This window comes from Anser anser (assembly GCF_964211835.1).
Source record: "Anser anser genome assembly, chromosome: 9".
NCBI classification, from domain to species: domain Eukaryota; kingdom Metazoa; phylum Chordata; class Aves; order Anseriformes; family Anatidae; genus Anser; species Anser anser.
Genome location: NC_139729.1, coordinates 26805682 through 26829600, shown reverse-complemented (window position 1 = coordinate 26829600; position 23919 = coordinate 26805682). Strand labels below are relative to the sequence as shown.

At 51.1% G+C, this 23919-nt stretch overlaps 2 protein-coding genes across 7 annotated transcripts; one reads left to right on the top strand and one right to left on the bottom strand.

Moving 5' to 3' along the window:
- Positions 1–57: 57 nt before the first annotated feature.
- On the top strand, positions 58–10400 carry IL12A (interleukin 12A). Its single transcript, XM_083848160.1, has 6 exons — positions 58–4023; positions 4129–4951; positions 6254–6361; positions 6469–6510; positions 6614–6709; positions 7075–10400. The coding sequence occupies exons 2-6, from the start codon at positions 4727–4729 to the stop codon at positions 7228–7230; spliced, it is 627 nt and encodes a 208-aa protein (XP_083704286.1). The 5' UTR covers positions 58–4023; positions 4129–4726; the 3' UTR covers positions 7231–10400.
- On the bottom strand, positions 9952–22058 carry LOC310904009 (uncharacterized protein). Of its 6 annotated transcripts, none has more exons than XM_083848157.1 (17): positions 21945–22058; positions 19717–19748; positions 19419–19506; positions 18706–18771; positions 18136–18186; positions 17608–17637; positions 16372–16422; positions 16225–16292; positions 16071–16120; positions 15486–15706; positions 15156–15406; positions 14443–14577; positions 13983–14121; positions 13414–13467; positions 13209–13292; positions 11665–11937; positions 9952–11119 (listed from the first exon to the last, which is right to left on the bottom strand). In XM_083848157.1, exons 3-17 carry the CDS (start codon positions 19456–19458, stop codon positions 11103–11105), a joined length of 1530 nt encoding a protein of 509 aa, XP_083704283.1. In that variant the 5' UTR covers positions 19459–19506; positions 19717–19748; positions 21945–22058; the 3' UTR covers positions 9952–11102. The 6 variants fall into 6 exon arrangements, with proteins under 6 accessions (XP_083704283.1, XP_083704284.1, XP_083704282.1 ...); XM_083848158.1 differs by lacking the exon at positions 21945–22058 and adding an exon at positions 20193–21597; XM_083848156.1 differs by lacking the exon at positions 19419–19506 and having other exon boundaries at positions 21945–22026.
- Positions 22059–23919: the final 1861 nt, after the last annotated feature.

The following is a 23919-nucleotide window of genomic DNA, read 5'->3' as shown; positions in this document are numbered from 1 at the left end:
GTGGAAAAAAAGCTGAACTGACGAACGCGGACCCCGCAAGAAGGAAGCCAGGCTGCGCTCGCCCTCTCCGTGGTTACAGCCGTCCTGCGTGGCTGGCTGCTCAGAGCCACAGAGCTGAAACTGCGTGAGCTTTTGCACCCGGGGACGAAAGATAAAAGGGACAGATGAATGGAAAGAAAAAAGCACCGGGAGGGCAGAAACGCGGCAGAGGGTGGAAACAGAAAGCGAGATGAGCGGAGGAAGTGAAAGCCGTGCAGAGGCAAGCACCCAGCGCCGCGCGCTTTCTTCTTGCAAGCAGCTCACCGGACGCAGCCCCTTTTATTTCTGTTCGTGTAGCCAAACTTTAAACCAAAAGCCCCAGGGCTGGACTGGTTTCACCCACACCACCAGCCCCGTTTCTGCAGGGAGGGCTCCCGGTGCTGCCCGCGCCATGCGGAGCCCGCACAGCCCTGCGCGAGTAGGGCAGGTGCCGCGGCTGGCACCGGGCTCCCGGCCACGGGGAGGGGCAGGGGCAACCGCAAAGAGTTTGGGGTAGCAAGAGTCACTGTGCACCTCAGCCCCTCTGTGCTTGGCCTGCGTTTGTTTTCCACTAAAGAGATCTCTCTCATTCAGCTTAATACAGATTTTTCTTCTCAGCGGAGACTGAAAGAATCCCAGACTGTTCATAGCAGCGACTCAGAAAATTCTTCATTTTTTTTTCCATTTTCTAGAGCACTCCTAGAACAATCCTGCCACCTGCGTATGAGAAGTTACTCATCCCCAGCGCGACCAGTGGTGTACCTGTGTGTCTGCACAGTGCTCACCATCAGCTCCGTGCACCGCCCCAGCCGGCCGCCCTGGGGACACAAAGCTGCCAAGAAGGAAGCTCGCTGTCAGCGAAGCCACTTTGGTAAGCCACTTGAACATTAATCTTCCCCCAAAAAATACACAGGAGCAATAAAACGTTGCCCACGACCAGTGCCCCGCATATTCCAAGAGCTGCAAAAAGTACAAAAATTAGCTTTATTTATTAGAGCATCCAGAAGTCTGGTTCCACACGAGTAGTGTCTGCCTTGGCATTTTGCAGTTCTTTTTATGCAGCAGCGATCTACAATTAACTGCCAGCCTGGCTGTGATTTATTTTTATTGCAGCTTTACTTATATATATATAATTATTGCATAATTATATACAGGCACGTAATTATTACATAATTATATATAATTATAATTACGGGAAATAGGACTTTCCTACAAACAACCCAGCTCTTCCAGCTGAAGACAAGGTACAAGTCCACGTGCGACACGACCTTCGCGAAGGGCTCGGGATTTGGCCTTCTGATGAAGAACATTCACATCAGCGAGACAGAAGTAACACGACATAACTGGGAGGCCCCTAAAACTCTTGCCCCTGGTGCCAAAACACTTCCCAGGCCGGTGAGGTCTCCGGGAACGGGTGGGAATTAGGCAGTAAAATGGAAGATCGGCCAACAGCCGGGACTCGCCTTCTGCCCAGAGCTCTGGAAAAAAGGTGATTTTTGTTTAGTTAGCACTTGGAGAGCAAGGGGGAGGCGGAGAGGAGAGTCCTGTTTGTAAGGGGAGAGAGAGCAAGCCAGGACTGACACAGAAGGTTAGTATCACAACCACTTATGTCATCGCACATTTACAGGAACTTCCTAGTTTTTTAGAACAGTGTGGCTGGAGAAGATCCTATTTCTCATCACTCGCATAGGCAGTCCTCAAAACTAAACTGAGCAAAGATCCTCGGGGTTTTGGTTTTTTCTAATTGGGTTTCTTTATTATTATTATTTTTCCTTTCTTTTTCAAATAGGATTTTAAAGTATTGTTTTGATAGCATGCAGCACGGTGAAGAACACCATTTAGCCCAGTTTTGATTACAGGAGCATCCTGAAAGGCTCCTATTTTTCTCTGGAAGTTAATTTCAGCATGAGCAACTTATGATTGAATTAAAGGCAGGGAAATTACAGTTTCTCATGTAAACTCGTAGATCTTTTAACAGTTTTTTGATACACAATCATTGCACTGTATTGCTAAGTGCATACGTGATGTATCCCTATACTTGTTGCTTTAAAAACAAAAGTATTGCTCCACCTTCATAACCCTTCTTTCACCTGACAAAATGGGTATCTGCGACCAAGACAACATATGCAATAAGAAGAACATGGATTCGTGGATTTTTCAGTTTTACAAGAACGTAGGGGTTGGACTCAAGGCTCCTCGTGGCTCCCTTCCAACTCGGGCTATTCTGCGAGGCTATGAGGCTATGAGTCTGCAAACTTGTTTCTCTTTTTTGCATACTGGTTCCTTGCACAAGAGCACTCCGCACACAGTCACTTGTGGCTGGGCAGGGGGCACAAACATGGCACAAATCAGGCAAAAGCAGCAGGAACTGGCCAGGCTGGACCTGCAGCCGACCCCAAGCAGCAGAACAAGAGCTGCTGCACCGCGGTACCCCCAGGCAGCACCCGTGGGTCCCACAGCAGTATCTGTGGGATTGCTGCTCCAGGGAGGTTTGGGTCAGCACAACATCATCGCCAGTGCTGGAGCTGCCCCGGATTGAACGTTTCTTACCTGCAGTAGGTGTACAGGGTCTCTGTCAGACCCACGTGGGGAGGGCTTCAGATTCGGGTGAAAAACTTCACTTGAATTTATTTTCCTGATAGGAAAACAAACGAGTGCTGACAATCACATCGGCTGGGCAAGGCTCTTTACACATACTCGAGAAACAGCTGTAAAACACCACACGCAGCAACACCTTCAATTAGTCCTTATTCTACCAAGGGAAAAAAAATATCTCTGAGCAATGCGACGGCATCCCTGTCATTAAGATATTTCCCATTGTATCAGCAACTGCTGAAGCACACCGAAGGGGTGGGCTTCCCGTGCTGGTGCAGCAAAACCAGGCGCTGCTCACCCCGCGCAGGGACTCTGAGCCCCACGAGGCAGTCGCGGCACGCTCGATGCCGTTCAGTGGTTGCACGCAGAGCCCCCGCCCGTCCTTGAGCTCGGCATCGCTCCTCTCACCGACTTCCCCGTGCTGTGGAGCACTGCACGATTAAATGCAGCCCAGGAACGCCACGAACGAGAAGGTGTTGGCCGAGCCCTGTGCCAGCACCTCGGGAGAAACCTCCCCCCCGTCTGCTAAAAGGCAAGGCTACAGCGGAGAGCCGGGCAAGGAAACCTGGAAAGCCAAACTGGTGCCTTTTCAAGAACGTGCCTGCCTATTCCCAAAGTCTGTTTCACTTCGTGGTGAGAAAAACAAGTCTCCTACACAAGATTAAAACCACAGCCCACAGCTTAATGACTAGCACAGAAATGGAAAACACACAGTAAAACTGGAAAATCATACGGCACCGGTATGCTAGCAGGCTGGGGCTCTAGACACACCACAGCCTTCTTAGGGGAAATAAGATGTCAATTAAAATAAAAAGAATCTGAGAAGTCAATAAAAAACTCTTGATTCATCCCGCTCCTTTCTAAGCTAACAGCAAAACTCCCGTGGACTTCGTGGCTGTCCTGGTGGAAAACGTTTTCTGCAGCCTTGTGGCCAGGCTGGGAGCGGCCGTGTAAGCACGCACTTAAACACCAAGCCATCTGGTGGCTGTGCCAAGCAGGTCAGTAAAAAACAACTTCCCAGGCAGGTTTGTATAAACCTTCATCAAAGCCACGTCGTTTACAATTTTTAATAATAAAAAATGGAAATGCTTACCTACGTGTCACACGAATACTTGAAGTAATTCTGTTTTTTTCCTGAAGTTTTCCTGAAAAAGATTTTTTTTTTTTTTTTAATGTAAATTTCAGTTAGCAACCCAGGGTGGGCCGGTGGGAAGAAGCAGAACAGCAGCGGCTCGGCGGTTGTGACGCCCTGGGGGGTGCAGGGAGGGCTCAGTTCTCGCTGCCCCCTTCGCATACCGCACTTCTTGCGTTGTGGGAAGGGAGATGAAGACCGGCGTGGGACAGCGGGGAGCTCAGCGCCCGCTCTTCGGGTGCTCTGCAGGGATTTGAGCAGCAGGATTGTGCTGCCAGGTGAGCAGAACAAATCCCCAAATCCGGCTGAGTTGGGAAGGGCCCTCCGGAGATGCTCTGCTCCGACCCGCTGCCCAGCGGGGTCACCCGGAGCACCTCACGCAGGACGGCATCCGCGCGGGGGCTGAATACCTCCAAGAAGGAGACACCCCCCCCCCCACAACCCCTCTGGGCAGCGAAGGACTGTGCAGAAATCACTGGCGATCCAACAGGCGGCCTTGGAAATTCTCTTTAAAACGGTGACACTGGGGCTGCCGCCCCTCTGAGCGTGGGTTTCGGGGGGGGGGGCTCCCCCAGACCTTGCCCCACCTGGGGCTGCTGTCCCGCTGCCCCTCTGAGCGTGGGTTTCGGGGGGGGGCTCCCCCAGACCTTGCCCCACCTGGGGCTGCTGTCCCGCTGCCCCTCTGAGCGTGGGTTTCGGGGGGGGGCTCCCCCAGACCTTGCCCCACCTGCTCCCAGCGCAGAGACGCGGCGGGCGCGCTGCTACCCCCGGGCATCCCCGGGCCCCCCGCACCCCCCGGGGCCCCCCGCACCCCCCCGGCCGCCCACGGGGGCTCTCTGGGTGCCCTGCGGGATTCCCGGCGGCCCCGCGGCTTTCGGCTCCCCGCCTGCAAAAGAACAGCGCCCCGGGGAAGTCCTGCTCCGCCGCCCCTATAAAGGCGGCGCGGCCCCGCAGAGCAGCCGGAGAGCCCGGGGCAAAGCCATGGAGGAGCGAGGAGCCGCCAGGGGCACCGGCACCGCCAGGGCCACCGGTACCGGCACCGGCACCGGCGGGGGCTCGGGGCGCTGGGCGCTGCTGGCCGCGCTCTGCCTGGCGCTGCCCCTGCCCGCCCCGGCGCTGCCGCCGCCCGGCCCCAGCCTGGTCCCGGAGCTCCGCCGCTCCCGGGCGCTGCTGGACGCGGCCAGAGCCTCGCTGCTCAGCCTCAAGGTGGGAGACGGGCGGGGAACGGCCGGTGCCCGGGATGGGGCGGTGGGGCGGTACGTGGGACGGACGGGTGCTAGGTGGTGGGGCCCGGGATGGAGGGATGCTCGGTGGTGGGACTGGGATGGAGGGATGCTCGGTGGTGGGACCCAGGATGGGGTGGTGGTACTGGGATGGAGGGATGCTCGGTGGTGGCACTGGGATGGAGGGATGCTCGGTGGGGGTACTGGGATGGAGGGATGCTCGGTGGGGGTACTGGGATGGAGGGATGCTCAGTGATGGTACTGGGATGGAGGGATGCTCGGTGGTGGGACCCAGGATGGGGTGGTGGTACTGGGATGGAGGGATGCTCGGTGGGGGCACTGGGATGGAGGGATGCTCAGTGATGGTACTGGGATGGAGGGATGCTCGGTGGTGGGACCCAGGATGGGGTGGTGGTACTGGGATGGAGGGATGCTCGGTGGGGGCACTGGGATGGAGGGATGCTCGGTGGGGGCACTGGGATGGAGGGATGCTCAGTGGTGGAACTGGGATGGAGGGATGCTCGGTGGTGGTACTGGGATGGAGGGATGCTCGGTGGTGGTTCCCAGCTGGGAGGATGCTCTGTCTCAGCTCCCTGCCAGCCTTTCTAACCGCTCCTCGCACCTTCCCCGAATTTAGCACCTGGGTTTGGGCAGGTGCCTTTCTCAGCTCCGCCTTTCTCAGCGCAGTGGCAGCCAATTGCACCGCTCCCAGTTTGGAACATGGTTTTTCTCTGACGCTGCTACACAGCTGGCTCTGGGAGTACCTGCTCCCGACCTTGGCGTTGCATTTGCGTGCTGTCACTTTGCTGCCCCAGCACCCTCCCGCACCAAAGCTCCCTGGCAGCAGCACCAGGGGGACTTTTTTTTTTTCTTTCCCTTTTTTGGCTAAAATTCCCTGCTATTGTTGCAAGCTTCATCTCAGAGAAGCCCTAAAGAAAGCCACTGAATAGGTGTAGTGTGGTTGGACAACGCTTGTGGTGTGTCACTGAGCACTGCTAAGTGCGGGTGGTATTTGCTATTTCTGACTTCCTAGGAGACAATTTTACATCTGAAATTACAGTGACACAAAGTTCTCCACAGATTCAGCGTCTGCGAGAACAATTTGTGCTGCTAAAGTAATGGAGACATGCACCCAGCAACAGCACACAGAACAAAGCCTGAGCGTGTTTAGCACAACTGCCACATTTTCCTCAACTTCAGACACTTGGTCCGTTTGCCACCTTCTGGAGCTGAATCAATGACCCCCATTTATTTATTTATTTATTTCTCTCTCTTTTTAACGCAGGAACATGGGACACTGGGATTTGAATGTACCCTGGAAGAGGTTGATCTCAAAGATATCACTAAGGATAAAATCAACACGATAAAGGCGTGCACATCTGAGGATCCAAGGGTAAAAACAAACGATCAGGATTCAGCATCCCAGTGTCATGGAAGAGCCATGAGGAAACTCACATTTCCACATTTTAATGCATGTATCGTTTCTTCCTTCATTTGCAGACTGGAAACTGTCCAGTGCTGGAAAGTTCTACTTTTGATAAGGTAAACTGGAGGTTTCTCAAAAGAACCACTTATTTTGCTTGGTTTGCATTTGAAGCTTTTAGCAACAAATTCCAGCATTTCTTAATAATTCTGACTTTTGCAGCGTAAATGCCTGCGGGGGATCTATGAAGATCTGAAAGCCTACAGGGCAGAGCTCAGCGACCAGAAGGTGCTGACGTCCATTGACGAGATGATGAAAGTAAGCGTTTCTGCCTCGGTCCTTTCTATTATTTCTGCCTTAAACCAGAGCTTTAACCCAGAGCGTTCTGTTCTGCAGTTAGTTGTAGAGTGAATGATCATTTCTGATAATTTAGAAAACTGTCACTGGTTTTTCTAGAAGGTAAAGGAGGCAGATATTAAGGGCTCGTTGGGTTTGCTAGCTTCACAAAAGCTGATGGAGGGGAAAAAAAAAATCGTTGCCTGTGCATCTTCAAAGAGGTTGGAGAGCCTCACCACCGCAGGGCTGACTGCAGAGAGCTTCTTAGGGATAGCGGGAAGAGTCCGTGCGCCCCGATGGACACCTTGGTCTGGGAGGACGTGGAATTAATCCCTGTCCCCCCTCAGGCCCTGCAGCCGGGCAGCCCGGGCGCGCTGCAGCCGCCGCCCAGCGCGGCGCTGACCTCCTTCAAGGACCGCATGAGGCTCTGCGGCGTCCTGCACGCCTTCCGCATCCGCGCCGTCACCATCGACAGGATGATGAACTACCTGAGCGCCCTGTGAGCCCCCCGGGCAGCCCCCGAAGCTGCCTTGGAGGGTTGCAGGAAGAAGACATGGCGCGGTGGGTGTCCTGCGACTCGGCTGGGGGCTTTGTAGGAAGCGAGCACGTCCCATTTTACCGAGTTTCTTATAAGGCGTGTTTTAGTGAGCTGTTGCCAGTGCCTTTTAAGCTATCTTGTTAAATTTCTACACTTCTAGACAATAAGCTATATCATACGATAATGTTCTCAGACCACCGAACACTCAGCTGTAACCTGTCTTATATGTTTTATTTATTCAGGTTTCAGAAACTGAAATGTATTTATAATATTCCTGATTTATTTATTATGAAGTTCCTTATTTATTCTATTTATTGCCTAATAAAATTACACGTTGCATAAAAAAAAAAACACGGTGACCTTTTCTTCCTTGAGTTATGACACAAATCGATAAGGCAATTGTATTGATCAGACTCTTAAAGTGCTTGGCTACTGCCCCCATCTAAGCAGCGTACCACGGTACCACCCAGCCCTGGGGGCAAATTCAAGAATCCAATTTCCCTCTTGTTCCTTCCCCCAGCTGCGTTTCCTGTGGATTGTCTCTCTGGACTGAGCCATTCTTGTTCACAGCCCTTTCCAGCCCCTTGCACGGTTTCCTGGGTGAAAAGCCTGGCCCCGGGGAAAACAAGAGCTGCGCTGTTTAATTCAATGGTGCGAGAATTTGGGGCAGAGCTCGTAAGGGCAGAAAGGATGACTGGGTGATTATTGTCCAAGTTCTTCCTTCCAGTGCTAAAGCCGGCCTAAAAAGAGGCGGGGTGGGAGGAGGACTGCTCTTCTCTGCTGGGATCAGCTCAGACAAGCTACGTCACTGCTGCTCTTTGTCCCACCAGCATCAGTGTCACCTGCATACCATGCCAGCCCCCACGCTGCCATCCTATAACCTCCCCCAGCTTGCTAACTGAACCAGAGCCGTGGTCCTTACCCCTACAGCGTGCCCATAATGCGGACGTAAGGCAAGAGCAGCCTCACACCTCGGTGCTCTGATGGCCTTCATTGTATTGCTTCCATTCCTCCTTCCTGCAGGAACAGCAGTCACACAGACAGAGCCACAGCTGAAGACCAGGAATACAATATGTGTTTTTCAAAAGTTTCTTGATTTTGATTTAAAGAACTGCAGTGTTGAAGTATTGTATCTTTGGACCATCTGCTGCACTGCCCCCGTTCCTACAAGCAGGCAACCCACTTCCAGCTGTGTTTGACCCATTTCTGCTTTTGGCCAGGGAGTCCTATCAGAGCACTGCTTGTATCAGGTATCTTAAAATCCTCAGGTGCTGCGTAACATACAGATTTTGAGAACAAGATCTTTTAGTTAGCAAGCAAAATCAGCTAGCTTTAAAATAAGAGCCCCTTTGGAACTTCTTTTTTTTCCCTGAGCCACATCAAAATTACGAGCTGAGGTTGGCTTTGTAGACAACGAAGCTTCTTGCCAAAGAAAAGTCACAGCAACTTACCTTTTTCTTTCTAAAGTCTGCATCTCGTCCCCTCTGCGTGCCCTGGCAGCTCTCGCAGCAGCTGGGGCACACAGGAGCAGCCTTCCCCTTCCTCCTTCTCCATTACAGGCAAAGTCTTGCTCAGTTTTTGCAAACCCCTTGATTTTGCATGCTCAGAAAGACTCGTTTTTGAGAATCTAGCTAATTTGCAACAAATCACCACCAAGTACGTGCAAATGGCTGAGAGCCCAATGCAGCCTGCCTGAGAGATCACCAGTACAAGGGGCCTACACGTTCACAAAATATACAGTGGGGGTATGCCTTACCTTTCTAAACTCACTAATATTCTCCAACAAAAGCATTTTGTGCTGTAATTTAGCATCTGCACTCAATAGAACCATTAGCTAGCAGTAAAACTAGTATTGACATTTTGGGAAATTATCCCCTTAATGCTCCCTTTTATGGGATAAATTGCTTTATTCATTAGTAGAAAAAACCAGATAATGACATCTGCATTTTTATTATTAGTGGATAAGCATTGCACATGTGGAACAGCACGTGTTTAAATCACTACATAGCGAAAAAAGAAACCCCCTTGCCATTTTGAAACAAGACCTGAGGTTTAAATTGAAAACCCAGGGAGGGATGCGGGGACAAACACGCTCCCGTTCCCTCTTCCAAGCTCATCACTGCTCCGCTTACTGACAAGGGGTCTCCCACCACAAAAACAAAAAGAAATAAACAGTTTTCACTGCAAAAGAAGCGAAAACTGGCAACTATGATGTGAGGAACTGCAGCCAGCAGGAGACTGCCCTCGGAGGGACGGGGCTGGGGACACCAGCAAAAATTCCAAGCAAAATTCCTGTTTGCTTGGCGCAGAAAGAGCCAAGGACAGCTCTGCATCCACATGGGGAGGCGTACAACACACCTGGCCTGGTTTTCCCTAAACCCCCCATCAGCAGAAGAGCCCACAGGGCTTGGGGCACTGCCACAGCCTCTCCCTTGGCCAGCGGAAACCTCTCGGGACTCTCCGTGGAGAAATCCCTCCTGGAGAGGGATGGAGAGAGAATGCTATTGCTGCGTGGCAGCTCACGAGGGCTGGCAGATGTGGACGGGAACATGCCCTGACCCGACAGCGTTTGGCACAGCAGCACTAAGGGTGGACGAGATGGCCCATGGCAGGCAGCCAGCAGGCAACCTCTAAAAGAGGTGTATTTCATCAAACACTTAAAATAAAAAACGAAACACAAGCAGTGTGAATGTTTCCTTTTTAATCCTGATTTTTAAAAGTATGCTTTTCCTTTCATAAACATACACAGGGGAAGATGATCCATAGAACTGCGTGTCTTTAAAAATAAGACAATCAGGTAGCTGCTCTCTTCTGCAAATGACATTATTTTCAGATCTCTTACTACTGTACTACTTACAATACTACGGGTATTGCCCACAGAGTAACACTCTTCTTGGAAAACCTGAGTTTTCCAAGTTGAGTTTTCTAAAACTCAAAATATGAGGTGGGGTTTTTTTTGATTTTTTTTTTCTATTTCAGCTTAAGCACCTCATTCTATTCAAGTTAAAATTGTTCATGTAAAAAAAAATGTATAAAAAGTTCATAGTACAAAAAAATTACACAACAAAAAATATAAAAATTGAGACAGACTATACAAGACAAGAGTGAACAAGAAAATCCCACAGAAAATTCAAAGCTGCCTGTGGTTAGTAGTAGTGCTACTCTGAAAATGGTCTTTTTTTTTTTTTAGAAAACAGAACCACAGCCCAACAAAGGCTGAGCATGCACAAATATATACAGTGGCTACATATATACAGCAATTATGCAAACAACTTTGTCTGCAAATTTAAGAGTATTCTTCCCTGATCGTAGGCATCTGTATGAAATGTAACTTACCTCATGATTTTGACAGTTCCATTATTTTTTAGGGGGATGAAAGTTGCTGCACAACTCTTCTCCCTGTCTTTCCCTGATGTAAACAAAATGTTTCAAGATAATAGTCTTATACCCAATAAAGGTAAACCAATTTCTCCTAGTGTTCATTGTCTTTTAGGACTGGCTCGAACAAGACAAAATTCTGTAGCAAATTTGGGGCACGTGAAGCCTGGCACTTCCATCCTGACTCGACGGCTGCGATGACAGCATCCAAGCGCATGAGTAATTACTCCTGAAAAAGCCACATGAGTAATTACTCCTGAAAACACTTCTTGCACTTACATCAGTGCAAAATTTCATTCACATTTCTTTCATAGACTCTGTCTAAACTTTCCACTGACTGATTATGACTTGCATCTTCATTACTGAATCACAGTGAAATGCCAGGGAAACAGCTTGAGAAGTTTAACCATTTGGATGGGGAAAGTTCCCGAGCTTTTTATCAGCTTCTTCTTGAACTCATCACTGAGCCATAAAGCCTGGGGAAATGAACACACACAAGCACATTAGTATTTTAATAACTTCTAGAGATCAAATAGTATATACGTTGAATAATGTGTATAAAAATGTACAACAATGCAAGGTATGGCAATATACGTGTTTGCAAGGGTCAGATGAGTGAGTGAGGAAACAGCAGCAGTTGTCTTCCTGTTGGAGCCAGGTTGCTTTTATGGATAGCAAAGTAAGAACAAAGTTTTGCCTGTTCCAAAACCATTATTTTTTGGACTTCTTTGGGCTTCCTGATACAAACCAACAACCTGCTTGGGTATATAATGCCAATTAGTCTGGTCACGGTCAAGTATTCTGAACAGTCAATACAAAAAGGTGACTCGTTTTATATCAGTTTCTGAAGGGAAATATACAAATGCTACAAGAAAGTAAAGCATTATTAATGTTAGAAAGGAGACAATTTTGACCCACACAATAAAATATGCACTAGGTATTTAGTAAACTCTCTGACGTGAACTCTTAAAACACATCTGAGACACGGTGATGAAATTAAACAAATATGAGAAGTGGATACCTTCTAGTAACTGTACTATATCATATGATACTTTTTCGCCGAGTCTGTTGTACAAATTTTGTGCGGTTCCGTTGCTTTGCTCTCTTTCTCTCCACTTGCTTAACAGCAGAAATTTTTGCATATTGACTTCCTGTTCCTTCGCCTGAATCTGCTGAATGTCCTTCATTTCCATCTGAAGGCATTCAATGGCGACTTCTTTCCACTCTGCACCAAACAACTTTGCGATCGCCATCAGCTGTTGATCGGTTAGTAAGTTCGTTGTTTTAATTCCATCTGTAAACACACAGAAAAAAAAAATCAGATCTATTATTGCTCTTCTGATTAGCCTTCTAACTAAATGACACTATTGGCTCTGTGCAGGGCCAGGGGACATACAATGAAGGGGACCTTATTAGTCACGCAGACAAAACTGGATTATAGAATCACCTAGAATCACTCAGGTTGGGAAAAAAAAAAATCCAACCCTCTAAGATCATCAAGTCAAGCACTGTAGAAAATCACCTGAAGAATTAAGAAGCCTGGCTCGTAAAGATGCTAAGTTCTGATTTTGTGCTGTATGCTCTGAAGGCTTTTTTCCTCCCCTCCACTTATAAGCAGCTATTCCTCTAGTATAAGAACTGTATGAACACAAACCTCCTTCAGTATGTTATGTTATCAAGCACCCAGAGATTTTGTGATGTATAACATCAAGGCTTAGCACTAACATGCTAAGCATTCGCCATCACCTGACTACTTCAGATGACTGCTTTTCCTCAAAACCTAACAGTGCTCCAGGAGGTTGAGGTTTGTTTTTCTTTTAATTACAGTAGCTAAGAAGTCTCAGCCTACATGGTTATATGGACTAAGCCGTTTTCCTTTTCTGTATCACCATTTAAAAATGAAGTTTTGAACGATGAAAGCTCTCCCTCTGGTGGCTACATGCATCCATAAATAAATACATACATCATGCATGATTATTTTTGCTGACATGTGAAGCCTGATGCCAGCTATATTATTTGATTCAGAAAGTGACTGTGATTTTTTTTTCCGTATTTCTTTTTCTTTTTTTTCTTTTTGAAATGACTATTAGTAAATTAGTAGTTTCTCTCTGGGAGCTCCCAGACACCAAACATTTCTGAACATCAGGACATTATATGTCAACAGGAGATGGGAGCTGATTTTTTTCAGCCTGTTACAGCTAAGGACATATTCTGAGTACAAAATCTGAGACATGTAGTGGAAACCCCTTTTAAAAGCATCCCTTATTTCCCAGTCTAAGAAGACAACACCATTTTAGCTGCCCCTTATAAGTCAAGTTCCCTAGCTGCTTCTCCACATTTACCTGTTGAATGAATGGCAGTGTACAGAGGTATACAAGTGAGGCACACACAAATTCTGTAGCTACAAAAGCAGCAATTTCTCCTATATTTCATGGTCAAGTTTGTGGAAGTGTATAAAAAACTCAGCGTCACTTCAAATCATGGGATTAAAAATAAAAAAATAGAAAAGAACACACAAAAAACACAACCCAAACTCAGTATTTTAAATGACACAGAAATGCTTACCTGTAGTACTGTTAGACCTTTGCTTTTTGCCACAGTGTGTCTCTTCTTCGGAAAAGCTGTTGGTTGATTTCCGTCTTTTGATGCCTAAGGAGCAAGGAAGAATCGATGTTATTTCATTCATTTCACTTGCACATCACTTGAGCAACAACAGCAACTGAGGCACACAGAAGACAAGCAACTCGGAATTATCTTCCAATGGACTTACTGACTGCATTCCGTTTTAGCTCATTTTTGTTCTGATCATAATGTATCCAGTCACCTGGAAAACAGTTTTCAAAGAAAACAATAGGTCAGGTAGGAATTTCTATTGCTGTGCCCTATATCCAACCATTGCCATGCATGAAAACAAACTATTAAGTGGATTTGTGTTGCCGAGCTAAGATTTAAAAGAATGAGATGATTTCTCCCATTTTACCATGCCACTTATAAAACATATATTGCTCCTGGTACATACAGCAGAGCACCCTCGTGTCCCACCCCACAACACTGACACTTTTGCCTGCAGGCTGAAGGCACCTGCTCCAGCACAGGCTTCAGAGACACTACTTTGTCCATCGCCTTGACGTCTGTGCTGCGCAGGGGCTTGTGCAGGTTACTCCAAAATCAGTATGCAACCTCTTGGATCTCTTCTTATCACTTCCAGTTCCAAACCTCGCAATTTTAACAGCAGTAATTGCAGTTATTTAAAGAATTTAATCTACGGGCTGAATTGCATCCCAAACCACGCTTCTTTTCAGCGGGAACAAACTGCTACTCAGAACACAAAATACCTACTTTCTCTTAGCTTTGCTTTCCATACAACTGCTTCAGACTCCAGTTCAATCAAAGACAAGGTGAAGTCTTCATGTTTCTCCAAATAGACTTCAATGTAACTTTTTAGTTTCAAAAGAGATCCATCAACAAATTCAATTTCCTGTAAAATGTTATGTTTAAAATAAACATTTATCCAAACATAAATTAAACAGGACATATTTGGCTGGCGGCACTGATCTGATCCAAACTCCTGTCTCCCCAGAGTTTTGCCATCAACTTCAGCAATGTTAAGGATTTCATCCCAAAGTTTTAGGTCTTTAAGAGGCAAATGCTTTCTGTAGCAATTGCGAATGGATGTGAAAACTGCCCTTAAAGCCAGAGCAAGCCCCACACTCAGCAGAAGTGCAAAGGAAAAGCCATCTTCTATCATGCTTCAAATCAAAATGGGATGCACAACATGACAGTTATATGAGGAACTTACCTCTGGAGTTACTTCAGCTTCTGGTTCGCAGAGTAATCTGTATCTCTTTCCTTTCTGTAGTAATTTTTGGCACACAGGGGGCTTGTCGATTTTAATGAACTTCTTTTTTGAATGTTTTACTGCTTTTGCTATATCCTGAAATTTTAAAAAGACAGTCTGTTACACCCCTCGGTGAAAGGAGTCACATTTACAACCTGCACTACTTGGGGCTCCTTGTGTTTTTTTGCCACCACAGCTCTAACAAAATGGCCACGGCCTGTGCCACACAGCAAACCCTACCAGATGCTGTGTACCAAATCCAACGCTTGTGGGGGCAGACGCCTCCATTCCTCAAAATAAATAAAAATAAAAAATGAATTGTGCTACATCAGCGAAATTAGAAGGGTTTTGCAAGCCAAATGAAAGCAAGCACTGTTAGCTGCTACCCCCTTCTCCTGCTGGCCTAAGGGGGGATTGGTGAGAGGGGACAAGTGGTGCAGATCTGAGCCCTGCTAACTTGGAGGCAAACATGTTTCTGATGTGTTGTCATTTTCTGTACTTTTCACAGCAGCGTGTGAACGAGCAGGTGGGCGAATACAACTGCTTACGTATCAAACCCTAATGTGCCAGAGCCTTTTCCCATGTGGAAATGCCACCAGAGCTTCGCGTGCACAGACTGCAGGGAGAGAAGGGCGCCTCTTTGCCAAAGCACCACCTGACTTGGCCAACCCCACCTTGATAAAGGATTCGTTGTTCGTGGCCACGTAGACCCGGAACAGCAAGGAGGGGTCGCTGTCGACGGCCTTGTACAGGACAACAGCGCCGTGGTAGAGCAGGGGCTCCTCGCTGCGGATGAGCGGCCCGACGGGCGACAGCGAGCTGACCAGCCACCGCACGTGCGAGGCCGAGTAGTCCATGGACGGCTCGATGGCTGCGCCCGCGCCCTTGATGTGCAGCACCTTGAAGGCCGGATGGGAGTCACCATCTGTGGGGACACGCGGCGTTGGTATCGGCACCCGCAGCCTGGCCTGCCCCCGCCACCCGCACCGCAGGCCGGTACTCACCGCCGAGGCAGAGGGAGTGGGGGAAGGCGATGGAGGTGAGGGCGGAGGCCGCCTTGCAATGCACATCGAAGAGGGGGCCGCCCACCACCCACGGCGGCTTCACCAGCCCAGCGTACTTGCTCCAGGACAGCAGGGAGTAGCTGATGGTGACCGCCTCGGTCACCTCAAAAATCAGGCCCGTGACGCTGCACTGGTACGTGCCGTCCGCGTCCAGCTTCAGCCTGCCGGGACAGACCCGCCGAGTTAGCCTGGTGCCCGCCGCAGAGCAGGTGCTAATTATTGTTATTAAATAAATAATGAATTATTTGTATTGTAATGACTCACAATTATTAATTAACATTAATTACTGCAACGAAACAAGACGCACAAGAAGCCACCCTGAGGGCGGTCCTGGACAAGGATCTACCGTCAGCGCCGGCAGCTGGTGCAAGTTGTTTGCTCTCAAGGACTTGGGGGCATCTCTTGTAATAGCTACAAATGCATTTGCGTAGGGAATTTTTTCCCCCGCTTAATCTGAAGAAGTATCTCGATGGGAACAACAAAAATGTATACCCATTATATTAAAAAAAAAAAAAACACACATACAAATATTGTCCTCCAGCAAGTCTCCTAGGGGTCACCTGCTCCCTCTGGGCCTATATAAATAGATAAAAACACATATTTTAAAAGCTCAAGAGAAAACCTGCAAGTTGTAATTCTATCTCGTGAAAAATACATGGCTTTCTTTTTCTAAACATACATTTTCATTTCTGCAGTGCTCACAGTGGGGCAGACAGTTCACTCCTAGGGAGAAAACAGGAAAATCAGCTCATTAAAATCAAAGCAATTAAATGCTCAGAAAAAAAAGGAGGGGGGAAGGGGGGGAAGAACTCCAGAGCTCTCTTACCACCAGATTCATTGCGGTCTGGCTGTGATTCTTTCTTTTCTTGCTCTTCATCTACATAAAGCAGTTTTAAAGGCACATATTAATACACATAGCGAAAGAGCTCCCTGAGAAGGGCCATCTGTGGCTTTTACATAACAAAAGGACAGTGGGGACAGACGTCTCTGTTCCCGGTTCTGCCCACCCAAGCTTCCTGGGATTTTTAGTATTTGCACCCCTCTCAGTGGGGGCTGCAGTGATGCACGGCCTAGCAAATACATCCATCAGCATCCAGGCAGGTCTCTGCTCTCATACCCAGCAAGGACAACACACCAATTTCATCTGCTTACTTAAGAAAAAAACACAAAGGAAAATATTCTTAGGCCTACTGTGCCTGCACACAGCTTGGGGATGAGGCTGGGCACCAGGATAGATTTGTCCAAAGCTCACAGCTTGCCCAAAGGCCTGGAAACGTTCATGGCGAGGGGGAAACCTCTCCCCAGGACCTCTCATCCTGCCAAGTACGAACGCCAACCACCTGCATGGAAGCCGTGCACCACGCTCCCCAGCGAGAAGGGAGCCACGCTAGAGCGGCACACTTGGCCCTAAGCGGGTTTTGAAACACCTGGATCAGCCTCACCAAGCTCCAACACAGAAGCAAGCAAGCGGAGCTGACACGAGGCAAAAGTTTTTGGCCTGAAGGTTCGAATTGTGCAAACGCGACTGGCAGAGCTCACGCCGCAAGGTGTGATGAAATGCAACCGCCGCTGCTGCCAGCCCAGCCACACCAGGCTGCGGGCAGGCCCTCCCCGTCATCCCGTCACGTCAACACCTCCCAGGTAGGCACATGTGGGAGAGGAAGAAAAATCTATTATTATCCGACGCTGTGCTGAGCTGCCTGGAAGCCATCACAGAAACACCCAGGCCATGACAGCGAGCTGGACCCCGTCCTGGAGCACTATTTTGGGCACGGAGCGGCCGCTGGCATCGCTCCGAGCCCCGCGCGGGAGAGGAAGCCTGGCTGAGCTCCGGCAGCGCTGCTCATTAGTTAGCAGTGCTGCCATGCTCGCACGCACCACGCATGCACTCGGCCCGCGCGATAATGCCCTCCAGCAAGTGTCTGTGCCAAAAGAAGGGGCCCTGGCTGGCAGCGGCTGTGCCAGCGCTCGGTCGCTGTCTGCCTGCCCTCGCGCATCCCGGTAAGAAGCCGTGTCGGCTTCCTAAGGCAGGTACAGGAAAGGAACAAAGCAGCACACTCACCCGACCGTCTTGTATCAGACTCCTCAGTATCTGATGGAAAAAAATAATAAAACAAAAAAGCTTTCTAATTCTTTAGTAAAGACTCTCAGTCTTGTATGAAAGCAGAATAAACTGTTCGTGGTGTAACCCGCGCAAGCGAAAACCCACACGCTTTTCATCAACGGCAAACACTTCCTTTAATTCTTTTCCTGTCCATCCTGTTTTGCCACTTGTGCTGCCAACTTTTATGCAGATTTATAGCCTCTCGGTCTTTGGACGGCTACTGCGGTGTACAAACATCTGCAGGCATTGTGTGAGCGAAGGCCAGTGCCACACGAGCTGCCGCTCCTCTATTATTGCGAGGCTCAGAACTGAGTGACTAGGAAATAATGCGCTCACAGAAATATCGTTCTGCTTTCCCACATTCAATCATCGAATTAACAGCACTGTACAGTAACTTCGAGACTATTCCCATAAGGAGCAGCGTATTTAAACTGAAGTTACGTTTTCCAAAGAGGGAAATTAAATAAACTGGAACACAACACTCACCTGAGTCATCTTCTGAGCTACTGCTGGAGCTGCTTTCGGAACCATTCTCTCCTGAACAAAATCACACCCCGTTAGTGGCAGGAGGGAGTAAGTAAAGCTATGCCACAGGTAAGTAAGGGATACGTTAAGAAGTTTAAATACATTTGTTTGGTGGGCAAGTTAGGTAACACGACAGAGTAAGAAAACACTGAGCCATGCTTAGGCACAGACTCATGTCCCAGCATCGGAGACTTCAGGGGTCGCACAGGCCCTCCTGAAGGGTACACGTGATATTCAACGTTTAATTTTGATCTATGATGTCCTAAACAAACCGGGACTGTTCTGGGCCCTCCCTTCGCCCCGGCACATCCCACTTCCCCCAGCTGAATCACGGTTTCCCACGGCACGCACAAGAGCCGGCAGAAGCACCGGCGGGGACGGGTGCGTGCCACCAGGGAGTGCCCCGGGCTGGGGCTGTGCCACGCACGCCTCTCATAAACCACTCGTACAAACGCGAGTTGAAGAGAAACCAATATTGGAAAACAAATGACCCGGTTCCCAGCCCCACGCGGCCGGGCTGGTGCTGCTCACCTGCTGGGAGCTCCTCGGCGCAGCCCTCGGCGCAGCCCGCTCCTTCCTCGCAGGAGGCCTCCAAGTCTGGAAGAGGAAACCGGTGGGTTTTACGCGCGTGTTTTGCATGAGAAAAAGGAACTTCTGAACACCTATAATCAAAGTCTCTGGGGCTGTCAGCGTCACACGCTTCACACATCCTCAGCCCAGGAAAGTGACGGAGCCACCGCTTCCTGTGCTGATAAAACCTGAGCAGGTTTTCTCGCTTTGAATTAAACCGGCGTCTGCAGCGGTGTGCAGGGCTCTGCACCGAAGGTGCAAAGGCAAGGAGGGAGCAGCACACGGTGCGCTGCAGGGCAGAGGGGCTGCAAGGACGGCCACGGACCCCCCCCTTCCACGCACCCACCGCAGCAGGCAGAGCAAAGCGCCAGCCCACGGCTGCCGACTCCCAACAGACACGAAAAAATGTGCCCAACACCAGACTGCCATCATCAGCCAAGAGGAACCACAGACATGCGGCGAGGACCGGTGTCCCACGTCCTCCACCCCACACCAGATGTCCCAGCCAGACCGCCTCGACACGCACGCCTCCGTGCTCCGAGCAGGGGTGTTAAGAGATTTCACAGAACCATTTAGCAGAATAAAAGCCCTCTCCGCATGATCATGCACTGATTTTTTATTTATTTTTTTTGCACGAGGTCTCTGGCAGGTCCAGCTCTGCCCATGGTGCTCACCGAGTGCTCCGGCTTGGATGCACGGAGATTCGGCAGCCATCTACTGAATTTTCAGTGCAAGACTAGCTCTTCTCCTGGCATTTTTGCACTATGCAGATAAGAGGAAAAGAATAAATAACAAAATAACATGAATTTTGTAAACAAGTATAAAATCTCAAAAATCTTATCCATGAAACTAAAGCATTACACGTTTATTTTTTTATAGCCAGTAGTTATCAAATTGTGATTTTCTCTCAGAAGGATGGGAATTTCTAACAACAAACCCAACGAAGCCACGTACTTCACAAAGTTACTGTACCTTGCTCGTCTGCAGAGAGGGATTCGATTCCGCTGGAAGACAAAACGGGAAATGCATGAGAAGACCTGACAATCTTCTGCCACCCTTCCATACAAGCCAGGGAATTTGAGGAAACTGAGCAGGTTTTAAGGCAAGTTAAGCAGTAATGATAGGGGGACGCTGCTTAAAAAATGGTTTTTCTCAATGCAACCAGACCCTGGCTCTTGCCCTTGCTGCAGGGATGCTGGGGACGCCTGGCTCTGCCCCAGGGGTTCCCACGAGGACAAGCCCTTGGTCCCCAGCCCCTTTTGCAAAGCCAGGCTCTCCAGGGCACAAACAGCTGCTTTGACAAGCAGCCAAGAAGGTTATCAGCGCTCCTAGCGCAGGGAAGCATCAGGGTGAGTACAGCAGAGCAAAGGCTTGCTGAGACAGCAAAGGGAAATAAGAGGAGAGAGCAGGAGCAGGAGCCTGTCCACAGCCCCCGATGTTTCTGAGACCTTTGTTCAGTCTTCAGGCTGGGTGGAGCAGCAGGATGCTGACATTATTTATCTTCTTCAGCAACACATGGAGCTCAGACAGCCTTGATGACCCCTAAGTGGCAAATTGCTCCAATCCGATCACCTGTTGGCGACCCAAGGCCAATCCAGACCCAACTTCATTGTCCTTTTTTTTGCTTGAAAAGGGGAAATTTGCTGTTTTTAATCTTTCATGGATCTTCATCGGATCTGGAAACCTCTCCAGGGAGCTCCACAAAGCTCTCTAGCGCCGTCCCCGCTGAACCACCACCACAAAAGCATCCGATTAGGAAGGGAACCGCTCCGGGTGCAGTTACCGCGAACCAGCAGGTGACATCCAGCTCTGCTTCGCTTTGGAATCAGAAGCCAACACCATCCAGTATCTCTGCTTTCCCAGCAGCCAGCCCGAAGCGCGGCATTGCGCGGGCGACGACAGCAGCAGGAAAACAACCCTTAAAACTGGGGGCTGAGGAGCGAGGAAGCGACGCAAGGAGAGGTCCGGGCGAAGCGCGGCGGGGCGGGCGGCTGGGCAGGGACACTCCCACGCAGCCCGAAGCGGGAAGATTTCTCCATCAAGGCCGGGGAAAACAGAGTTAGACGCGGAGAGGCATCTGGGTGAGAGTCTCACCGCGGGCAGGAGCGGGAATCGTACCCAAACTGCCTTGAAGAAAATACACTAGGAGTATCTGCAGCATTGGGAAAAAGCCTGGACAGAGCCCAGCGCGCGCCCGAGCCAGGGGCTGCTTGTGCAGCCGTGCACCAAGTGCTGCCCTGCTCAATAAGGTTTACAGATGGCTTCCAGCCCCGCGCTTTGCTCCTCCTAAGCTTAGAAAACACGCGGCGAGGAAGAGAAACAGGCCTGCTCGGGCTAACAAATTATTGCCCCCAACCAGTTAATTACTCGCGGGAAGAAACGCGCTTCACAGCCTCAGCTCCTGCCGCGCGAGAGCTGCGCGGCTCTGTTGTTCGGCCCCTGCTGAACCAAAACCAAAACAGTTTCACCACGCTGGTGCCCGCAGCTTTGCAGGCAGGAGATAAACACGCTCGCCTCTAGACCGCCCCAGCTGCCCCCCGTTTTGGGAAGGGCACGGGGTGCAGCGGGGTGCTGGGCGCAGGGAGGCAGAGCGGGAGCGCGGTGGGCTCGCCGAGCGCTTTTGTTTGCCGGAGGAGACGACGGCGAGCGGATCTGAGGATGGCGGGCGGCTGCACGGCCGGGCCCTGGCCTCCAGTGGGGGGCCCGGGGAGCCCCCGCTGCAGGTGGCAGGCCAGGATCCTGCACCCCACGGCCCCGCAGACGTCCTGGGGGGTGCAGGATGGGTGCCCAGCGGCCGGGCCATGCGCCGGCGCGGGATGGGGTCTCTTTGCTGGGATCCAGGCGATGGGGGGGCGTTTGGGGATGGGGGGGGGTGTTTTGGGGATGGGGGGGATAATGGGATGGGGGGGACAATGGAGAAGGGGCAATGGGGAGGTGGAGGCAACGGAGGGGGCAACGGGGAGGTGGGGACAATGGGGAGGGGATGATGGTGGGGGGGCTGCAGAGGGGGGTGAAGGAGGATGCTGGGGGGAGCTGGGGGTTGTTGGGGGATGCAGGTGGGGACCACGCTGGGAAAGGGGGGGGGGATGCTGGGGGAACGGGGCTGGGCTGGGTCTCGGGGTGCGGGGGGCTCGGGGGTGGGTGGAGGCTGATGCCGGGGGGCGGAGGGCTCCGGGGGGGGGGGTCCCGTCCCCGCTCACCTGTCGGGCTCCTGCCGGCGGCGGGACATCGCGGCGGGCGGGAAGCGACCGGGGGGAGAGGGAGGAGGGAGAGGGGAGGAGAGGGAGGAGGGAGAGAGAAGGGACCGCCCCCGGCCCCCCCTGCCCCTCCCCGCAGCGCGGGGGGGGGGGAAAGGGAGCAAGGGGGGGGTATTTGGGCTCCCCCCCCCCCCCCCAACACCGGAACCGGGCTGCCCGGCAGGGGGACGTGCCTGTGCAGGTGGTGCTGGCACAGCTGCTAATGCACCAAAAAAAAAAAAAAAGGAATCAAGAATAAAGCCGGCCCAAACTTGCAGCAGCACACCAGGGACGTGTTAATTAAACAAGAGGGTGATAGGTAGAAGCTTCTCCACCTGGCGCGTTTTGGTGGCGGGGTGCTCCCGGAGTCCAGCGAACACCCGGAGCCCCCTGCCCTGGGTGCCGGGGGGGGGGGGTGCTGCGCCCAGAAAAAAGCCTCCTGGGCTCCGGTTTGTGCTCGGAGCCTCTGCCCCTGGTGCCGGGCACCCCTGAGCTCTGCTCTGTGCTTGGGGGAGCTCCCCGGCTGCCACCTCCTCTCCGGGCTGAGCAGCCCCCGCTCCCGCAGCCTCTCCCCGCAGCCGAGGGCTCCAGGCCCCGCTTGGCGGCCCTGCGCTGGGCTCCAGCGGCTCCACGTCCCCCCGGCACCTGGGAGCCCAGAACAGGAGCCAGCGCTCCAGGTGCGGCCTCACCGGCGCTGAACGGAGGGGCAGGATCTCCCCTCGGCCTGCCGGCCGCACGAGGCCTCGTGCCACCAGGCACCGCCAGCCTTCTTTGCCTGAGGGACACACCGGTGTCCACCAGGCCCTTGGGGCCGTGGCTGAGCCCTTCGGAAGGGGGTGTTTCAGGAAGCGCTTCAGGCACGTCCATTTTGAGCTGTCCCGTTTGCCAGAAGCCCCCCGGGCCCCGATCTCACAACCGTCCTCCTTCCGCTGCGTTGCCCCAAGCGCGACAACCTCTGACCCTCTCCTCTCCTGTCAGCAGCGGGGCACAAAGTCCTCCACGGGGCACTGCGCTGGCGTGTGCGAGCGGGTGGCACGGTCTGGTGTCACTGCCCCCTCTCACGGGCAGCTCCTGGGCACAGCTGGGTACCGCCGTGCACACCCCGCTGCTCGCGCGTCTGCCCCGAGCAAAGGACAGAAAAAAAAAAAAGATTAGCTGTATAAATAAGCACAAGTATTTAAGTAAACACAGTCTCGAAGGCTGCTCTGGCGCCTTTGAAGTGCTCAGCTCCCATGCCCTCCCATCCGGGGGTCAAATGGGCTGGAGCTGGCCTCGGGAGCCCCCCCGGCACTGCCCCTGTGCCCTCACACCCTGCCAGCCTGGCTGCGGCTGCGCACGCCGCCAGTATTGTTACCCCCAAGGGTCTAAATAGCTCTGGAAAATCCAAAATGCTCGTGCAGACATTGCAGGAACAAGGTGCAAGGCCTGGGCTGCGAAGAGCGTTCATAAAAGTGTGATGGAAGCCTGATGAGATGGAAAGCAGCTTCACATGAAACACCAGAAAAGCGACGCACAGGGGTCAGTTTGGGAAGAAGGAAAAGGGTGGCTGTGTTGCCATAGGAAATCCCCTGGCGATCAGCACCGGGAAGTCAAGCCTGTAACAGAGTGAAAGAGGCAGAAGAAGTTCAGTTCCTGAGCGCAGGAGCAGGAACAATGACAGGGGTGTGTAAGTGACAATAAGTGCTCACAAAATAGGATACAATGAAGAGTAAATAAGAAAAGCAAAACAGAACAGGAGAAATGAGAAACCAAAGACAGCCATATAATGCACAGCGTTTGCGCTTGTGGCTTTGCCTTTCCCAGAAAGGCTGTAGGCTAGATATAATCAGCCGTTGAAGAAAAGCAGAGTGTTTATTTTACAGCGAAATTGCAGGATACTGCTGGCACGTCCTGCTGTCAGACACTCACGGGTGGGAGAGCTGGAGGTGGTGCACGGGGC